Here is a 9,029-nt window from a genome sequence, read left to right as displayed (position 1 = left end):
TGCTCTCAAACAAAGATGAATTATCAAATTTTTACGTTTTCAAAAGAAGACGTCATTTTATTAGTAAAGTCAACAGCTCGCGTAAGAAATATTGTGTTCAGGGTTTTCACCATCATGTGAATTACGTGTTCAGGGTTTTCACCATCATGTGAATTAACCGTAAGTAAGGTTCATGCTCACTTATAATCTAATTCCATTGGCTTCGTTGATCAGCATTTTCTGTTAGCGGTCACTCACACACCAGTTAGAACATAAAGCGCCAGTTTTATATTATGTAATTGGACTTGCCGAAAATCAAGAAATACATCTAAGAGTTATTTTAGATAATATTTTATGAAGCCTTTACCTGCCTTTACCTAGACGTGATTTCTTTTTCTTTTACCTGAAAGAATTATTGAACGCTCGTCTTCAATAGCTGTAAGGTGCTCTCCTAATGACCAGGTGAGATTGATTTGAGAGGGATGTGACAATGCAACATATTGCATTTTCTGAAACTGTCAAGCTCTTAAGATGATGAAGGAACAATCGGTACCTATAATTAGTATTCTGTACCAGAGTGCAAACTCCCCTACAGCAAATGGTAAAACCATTACAGGTTTTTAAAGGCTTCACCACTTTCAATGTTGCTGGGCATCCTTTGCATGATTTTTACAGGCTAGACTGCTTATCAGAATGTAAGATTGAGGATTTAAAATTTTATATTTGAGTACTTAAGATTGAGCTTGAAATCTCACAGCCGTGGCCACAGCCGTAGCCGTGTTCTTGGAGATATTTGCAGCCGCCCCGGCCCACAGCCGTGGGGCTGCAGCCAGCCGCGGCTGCAGCCGGCCGGTGCAGACCTCTAATACATACATACATACATACATACATACATACATACATACATACATACATACATACATACATACATACATACATATATACATACATACATACACTTGCGTACTAACCCGGTAACGGGGAGCGACTTTGTTCCGTGGTGCAATTCAGGCCTCGTTCTGGTGCCGTGGTGTCTTTGTTGGTGATCTTCCTTTCGATGGGTAGGCCTCGACGCCGGTGCTGGTGTCGTGCAGGTTACGATAAGCACGATAGTTACCTACAATAAATAAGATAGTAGCAATAGGTACGATAACTACAATAGTTACAATAGCTAATGTAGCTACAGGTAGTTATTGGAGTTACGAGAACTATGAGAGCAAAGATAGGTACCTATGGTTAAGAAGCTTGCGATTGTTACTTATGATGGCTACGATAGTTACGATTAGGGTATCGGAGTCGTAGTAGCGCTGTTCCGACTCCGACTCCGACTCCGACTCCGAAACCCTGGTTACGATAATTATGATAACTACAAATTACGATAGTTACGATAGATACAAAATCTACGATAGTTCCGATAGTTACACTGCATATGATATTTTTGATATTCTAGTTTTTACGATCGTAACGATAAATACGAAAATAACGATAGTTACGATAGCTATGGTGAGCAGAAATCGCCATGCTGTGTGGATCGCTCATGATCGTAAAAACTATCTATAAAAAACATTATAATACAATACATTCCATTACATTACAAAACACGACGTTTCAGTGGATATTAAAACCTAGTACCTGCCTATGTACAGTTCATCGTAAGATTCACTGCTAGCCTCTATCCCATCCTTTCCTCAGATCCTTGCATCCTCCACTATCATCTTTCCACCTAACCTCCGCTATGATCCCATCCTCGGATATCCTATCCTCCTTCGCTATCTCGGCTCTGTCCTGCTATCCCCCTTCCCTGTGTACTCTATCCTCTATCTCTTATCTTCTATCTTCGATATGGTATCGTTTATCTTCTATGCTCCAATTCTCCACGATCTTCTGTGCTCTATCATTCAGTATCTTGCACTGTCGATCATATCAGTGCAATTTATTTCAGCAAAATTCGCTCATTAATCGCCATTTCCTGCCATCGAATTATACAACGCAAATGGATTAAATGACATTTATACTTTTCACATACACACCGACTAAAAGGGGCAAAATAAAAATAAAGTTAAACTAAAACGACAATGACGATCCTCTATCTTCTAACGCCTATCTTCCTATTTAAGTATAATATTTAACATTATTTGTCTTCATACCTATATTGCATCCCTTACCCTACCGTAGGTATCTTATCCCGCATTGTCTATCATCCTGATTAAAGATGTTAATCAGATACCAACTTTTTGGTATACCGATACCTAACCGATACCAACTTGGTATTTGGTAATTTAAAACAGGTTAGGTTAGGTTAGGTTAGGTTAGGTTAGGTTAGGTTAGGTTAGGTTAGGTTAGGTATGTTTTTGGTATTTTGTTGGTATTATGAATCCTCGCTGATGTATATGGAGCTGTGAATTTGGTAAAAAGTTGGTATTTTCCTTGCATTCCCTAGTTAGTTTGGTTTCGGTATTTTCCCATGGTTTTGGCTGGTAGTTGGTTTGGCATCGGTATCCTGATTTTCTGCAACTGACATAACTAATCTTAATCCTCTGCCCTCTACCTTTAAGCCCTATATTCCTGTCATAGTACCTCAGAACATTCCATCCGTTACATCCTGCCTCGTGAGTGGTCATAGTAACAATTACTCGACATCCTTTGAGCGGGCTAGTTGACATTTTCATTGCCCGAAATCAAATTATTAGGTTATGCACACAAACAAAATAAGGGTGCCTGAAGCATTTAGGATAAGAGAGGAACAAGTTCTCCGGAAACGGATTTCCTCCGGAGACACGTTGTCAAAGGCTTTGCAGCACGCGTCATTTTATTTCACATCAAGCACTTAAGTGATTGACGTAAAGTAGTGAGGCCGTTAGATATATTGGCTGCAACAGATAGGGTGCAATAGATACAACCAAATGCAGGAGCATATCCAACACGACATACAACGACAGAAGATTGCTCTGTCAGCTCAGGTTATAGCGAAGCAGTGCTACTATAAATGATACCACTAGGTGACTCAATGACATCACTGCTTCACTGACTGTGACATCACAGTGACACTGTCTGTGACATCACAGTGACACTGACTGTGACATCACAGTGACACTGACTGTGACATCACAGTGACACTAACGAGAGACACCAGAGTATGTGATACAGATGCTAAATCAGGTCATATTGCGGTTTTGATTACACTTACTCTACAATTGCTTAATTTCTACCCAACAGACGATGTAGCCAAGTTCCGACACGTACCGTCGATTTTGCGGTGCCTTTGTTGAGGAAAATCAACAAGCCAATTAAATAACTTCTGTGTTTGCTTAATGTCTCTAGCTCATGGATCATCTTAGTGCCATGTGCGAGACCTTGAAAATTGCAAAGCTATGATACTTAGGTGTTGTTTTTATCCGCTGGGACTGAGAGCGTGAGATGATGTTTTTCGTACACCAGCGTAGATGGGTAGCCATACGGCTTCCACGGTTGACAGTGATGACATCAGTCATCTTTTGCAAGCTCGTTAAGCTCTCAGTCCCAGCGGATAAAAACAACACCTAAGAATGATCCGCATAAAACTTGGCAGAAAGCTCGTCAAAGTACTTGGTCTGTATAGCTCAGAGGTAGAGCATTGGAGCGCTAATCCAAAGGACCGGGGTTCGAGTCCCCGTACAGCCCAAAGCTTTAACGAGTTTGCAAAAGATGACTGATGTCATCACTGTCAACCGTGGAAGCCGTATGGCTACCCATCTACGCTGGAGTACGAAATACATCATCTCACAAAGCTATGATAGCATCATTAGTGCGTAGTAAATTTCAGTCGGATCGGCTAGTTGTTAGCGACTAGCAGCAGCCAGACGCTGCTGCTTAGTTTTTCTCTTCCTTGATGCGCTTTAGTGCGCCTCCTGGTTCCTTGCTGTCGTCCGCGTCACGTTCCCGTTTCGGTGCAGCCTCATTCCTTTTATCCTCAGCATTCTTTTGCTCCTTGGCCGTTTTGTACCATGTCTTCAAATATCGCTCCCTCTGTGACAGCCAGGGGTTGGGCAGTTCACACAGGCTAGGGATCAGCACCATGTTTGTGACGCCGCTTTCGATCCTGTTGTTCCGTGGCTGAAGACGACCGTTTTTGGCTACAACCACAAACGGGCTGGGAAACTTTCCTGTCTTCCGCATATGACGGAATTCGGCAGCCGGTTGCCCGACTAGAGCCAGGGTGAAGCCTTTCTTTAGCCCGGTCGTCTCGTCCACCAGCTTTAGTTCAATTTCATTAGTGTCATGGTCGTTTTTATGTATTTCTACGACTTTTTTGCACATACCGATGACGTCATACATGGCACGGTCCTTTTTCGTACCATCACCGATCTGTTTTCTCAGCTCGTCGATTTTTGTGAAGTTGTACATTCTGTGCGGCAGCTCTTGCATTTCTGGCTTCTCGATGCTTTTTGACTTCTCAGTAAACACCAGCTGGTGATCGGCTTCAATAGGAATTCGATATCGCTCTCGATCTTCTTGACTTATTTTTTCTGCTACCAGGTGAGTAAATGTATAAACACCGTTGATGACGACCTCTTTCATTTTGTCACCGAACTTATCGCACCTTATCCTGATTTCTCCAGTGTGGTCGCAGCACTCCAGGAACGAATGTTGAAAGTTGGCGGTGAGAGTGCTCCTGTTCATAACTCTTGCAGTGACGTTGAAGCGTATGTCACCACTGACAAAACACTCTATGGGTGTTATATGCATAATGCACAGCTTTGTGTTCCTCCCTTGTTCTGTTTATCCCCAGTCTTCTTCTATGCACACCGATTCTTTTTCCAGCCTTGACAGACGACACCTGATGGTAAAGAGCAAAATTAGCGATCTAACGGCATATTTTTTTTTGTTTCAAGCAGCAGAGTGTCAAACAAAAGCAAACGGCAGTCGATGTAGGCATACACTTATTTGCAATGGTTGATTGCAACGTTCGCCAACAAACTCAGCAGTAGCTGCGTTTAACCTTCGCCCCAGTGGGGGGAGGGGGGCATATGTTACCACCCTGTCGCGTTTTTTTTTGCGTGTGAATAAAAAACCGCGGCGCGTAGCGCCGCGCCGCTCGGATTAGCTTTTTGCACATCAATTTTGGACAATGTGTGAAATTTTTGACCCCAGGTCATGTCAGGTCAGGTCCTACATTTCAAGGTCAGTTCACCAGATCATTTCGAATGACCCAACCTCAAATCACTTTTTTGCAACTTTGTCATCGTGTCAGAGCTACAGTAGATGACTGAGGCATTTGAAAGTCGTAGGATATGATGATGTTATTAATAGCTACATGTTGTATATTTCGGAATTTCGATATCGCTGATCTAAGGTCAGGTTGCAATTTCTTGACCAACCCATCATAAGTCAACGTTTCCACTAAAACGCGTCGGAATGGCCCAATATACCATGAATGACTTCATATACGATCAACCTTGACTACCTTGAGGCCTTTTTTGCTCTTGGGGAAACTGTAAGCTCATGTGACGTCATCAAGGGTCACCGAAGGTTTTTTTTTGCTAATAACTCCTTACAAGAACGGGATACAGCCGCGCGGGTGGTCTCATTCAGGTGACCTTGACACCCACCCTAATGCATGGGGGCAACATCATATCACATGTTTGAACGCTTGAACCACGAAAAGACTGCAAACGCGCGGCTAATGCGAGCCGACATACGCCGAATCGCGATATCGGCCAAACATGGTCTCGAAAAGTAAGTCACAGGTCAAAGGTCATTAGGGTCAGGGTCATGAAATTTTCAGGGTAGGTGTGAAATTGATCAATGCGAGTGTACTGAAAGTTTCGTTGCGATTGGCCGCTTTTTGCGCGAGTTATTCGCGAAAAACAGAGGGCGTCTGTTCGACCTCCCCTATACGGGCGAGGGGGGAATGACCCAATGACCCCTATAGCCCTCAGATGTAGCCCTGTTTATAGCGGTTTACATGTATGCTAGGGTGAACCCACCCACCAGCATACGGCTGGACCCTAAAACAGATGATCTTGACATAACGAAGCCTGACCGATGGCTTGTATGCTGATCTATTTATTTGTGATGTCTTACGTTTCTAATTGCTACTTTAAGTCAGTTACCGCAATCTATAAAATATGATGGGCTTTGCTTTTTCGGCAAAACAAAGCAACTTATCTACTTAGTTGCCACATGCAAATTTTGCACTCAATACACATGGTTTTGGACTATCTATTCCTCATTTCACAAGCATACCATAATTACGCGATACGATTAACCAAAGCAACTATGACCAACCACCTCAGCCCTGGACCTAACCCTGACTCTTCCAATTAAATTAGCTGCCCCGTATCCCCATCGCTCCGCCTCAAATCTTACCGTGCGCTCTGAGCCGGCGCTGCGCTGCTCGATGGCATCAAATGGCGTCTGAGAGCTGTGGGGAGGAGGTTCGGTGAGAGGAGGTGCCCCACCCAGATAGTAACTATCACAGTATCATCAATATCACTATCACTGTCACACTGCAATGCGTCACCCCGTCCTCAACACGGCTCGGATAATCCTATAAGTCCATGTGTAACCCCACTTCAGATAAGCAGCTCGGTGTTCGAGGTGATATGTCTGTGTCTCAATATACACTCAAAATCATGATGCTATAACTCTGTTCCGTTTCAAGTTTGCAGCCGAAGTGCCCTGCTGAAAGCAGTGCGTGATTTCTGTATATATCAATCAATCAATCAATTTTATTTAACATCCCATCATATAGGGACAAAGCATATTGGCATGATACAATACAAGGTGTCTCACACAGTTACACAATACACATCATATTCATGTGACACAAAGACGTACAAACAGCTGTTCCATGCAGCCTGTTCAGCGCAAACCAGTAATCCCGCAAACTTTAACAGGAGTGCTACGATGACACTCGTTGGGGTAAGACAAGCATATGGATCATGGCCCAGGCGTCGCCATTGTTCTGGGCCAGTAGCCAGCGCAGTGAGTCGGCAATACCATCCACTCGTCTGGGAGCGCTAATCAGGTCTCGTGACACATGCCCCCCAGCAACTCTCAATAGTGTTTCATAGTTCATCCCACACAGTGAGAGCATGTGACATCTCTTACATTTTAAGACGCAAATTCTTGAGCGGAGCAAGGCCGTATAAAGCTCAGGCTACACTATCAGCGTTTTTTTTCGGTTTCTGCGTGATTTCGGTTTCCGCGTTTTTACGGTTTCTGCGTTTTTCCGTTCCGGGCGGCCGCCGCGTGGATGGTGTTGTTTATAGCATAGTGATGGATAAGTGATCAAATTAATTTATTATTCATGTTAAATATTATCGTGTTTTAACAAAATTATAATTAAATAATTGTTTTAAAGATTTTACAACTAACAAGAACATATTTTGGATCCTTATCATTTGTCAGCTTAATTACAATTATCATATTTGAAGTACAATGATGAGTTTTGAAACACATTTTGTCTTCTTTAATCATGAATTACACCATTTTCATTATTTACATTTGAAACAGTTCCATCGTCACAATATTATTAGCAACAATCACTTCTAATCATTCATCACTAAAACGAAATCCCGCAGAAACCGAAAAAAGTTCACAGCTCTGAACTTTTTTTCGGTTCCAACTCGTCGGTTTTTGCGGGTTTTCGTTCCACGGGACGCCAGACTGGCAGTGTAGCTTGCGCAATGCATTCGCTATGAGGCGAACTTGACGACGCGAACCGAAATCCCGCAGAAACCGAAAAAACGTCGGAATTCATGCTAGTGTAGCTTAGGCTTAAGAGAGGTAGAATCATCCCGCGATTTCCAATGGACCGGTCGTTAAGCATCAGCATGACGTCACTGGTGGAGACCGGGCGGCGCCCGGCTCCAAGCTGTACGTCGGGTACATTTGGCACCGTATAGTTGTTATTACTGAACGACAAACGTAACGACAACTAATGACTCTTAATAACTTTTTTACTCACCTAAAGCTGATTTCCTTGCCGGTACATTGACGACCCGAGCCCCAGGGTTGACAATCATGGGATATGGGTCGGATGGGCGACCTCGCGACGGGAGGAGGAACGATTGCAATTGTGTCCCGCACCGCCGATTGCATTCTCTATCTGCACCCGGGGGAGGGGATGCAGGGGGCACGTGCCCCCATCGGATCAGGGGGCCTCTCGGGCCAGAGGGGCCTTGCGACGCCAATTGGCGGCTGAGGGTCCACACTCCACGCTGGCATCTTTCGACTCAGAAGGGCCCCACAGGGCTCGGAAGAACACCTTATGTGCTCCGAAGAGCCACACTTCTCTCCATAAGAGCCCCACGCCGGCTTTTTAGTGTCCCTTGTCGGCCTTTGAGGGCCCCTTGCCGGCTTCTCAGGGCCTATTGGCGACCTCTGAGGGCTACTTGCCGGCCTCTGAGGGCCCTTACCGGCCTATCAGGGACCAGCAGCTCTAAGGGTTCCACACACGCCTGCGATGACCCCCTAAACCAATGGTTGAAGGCCCCCACAACGGCGCCTGCGAGGGCCCTCACCGGCGGCTGTGAATGCCCCACACCGGTGCCTAGCTGAGGGTCCAACACTGCCACCTCTGAGTGCAACCAGCACTCCTGAATGAGGTCCCGAAACCAGTGCTTCTTAAGGCCATATATCGGCCGCTCTTGGGGCTCAACGCCGGAGCCGCATCGAACGGCCACTCACCGGTGACTTTTGAGGGCCCCACACCGACGACTCTGAGGGCCCCACTGGCGTCTGAGTGTACCTTGCTGGTCTCTAAGGACTCCACAGGGCTCCCGAAGGCACCGCAGACCTCTTGAGAGCCCCTTGTCGGTCTCTGAGAGCCCCTGTCGGCCTGTTAAGGGTTCGAGCCAGCAGCTCTAAGGGTCGGTTCCACACCCGACTGTGACAACCCCACACTGCAGTGTCTGAGGCCCACAACGGCAACTGTGAGGACCCTCACCGGCGCCTCTGAGGGCCCGCAGCGGCACCTCTGGGGGCCCCGCACCAATGCCTCTGAGAGCATCACACCGGTACATACCTACCTGTGAGGGCCCACACCAGTGCCTCCAAAGAGTTCA

The 9,029-nt window shown here is 45.4% G+C and overlaps 1 protein-coding gene across 1 annotated transcript; it reads right to left on the bottom strand.

Annotated features, from left to right (window-relative positions):
- Positions 1–3,604: 3,604 nt before the first annotated feature.
- LOC122383094 lies at positions 3,605–6,377 on the bottom strand. Its single transcript, XM_043369213.1, has 2 exons — positions 6,328–6,377; positions 3,605–4,795 (listed from the first exon to the last, which is right to left on the bottom strand). Exon 2 carries the CDS (start codon positions 4,702–4,704, stop codon positions 3,829–3,831), a length of 876 nt encoding a protein of 291 aa, XP_043225148.1. The 5' UTR covers positions 4,705–4,795; positions 6,328–6,377; the 3' UTR covers positions 3,605–3,828.
- Between the last annotated feature and the right edge of the window lie 2,652 nt (positions 6,378–9,029).

The sequence above is a fragment of the Amphibalanus amphitrite genome, unplaced genomic scaffold (assembly GCF_019059575.1).
Source record: "Amphibalanus amphitrite isolate SeventyFive unplaced genomic scaffold, NRLGWU_Aamphi_draft 000154F_arrow, whole genome shotgun sequence".
Taxonomy (NCBI): domain Eukaryota; kingdom Metazoa; phylum Arthropoda; class Thecostraca; order Balanomorpha; family Balanidae; genus Amphibalanus; species Amphibalanus amphitrite.
Note: the sequence above shows the minus strand (reverse complement) of the source record. Positions and strands in the feature narration are given on the sequence as shown.

Coding starts and splice junctions, on each gene's coding strand:
- LOC122383094 (XM_043369213.1), bottom strand. CDS start 4,704: ATGCATATAACACCCATAGAGTGTTTTGTCAGTGGTGACATACGCTTC.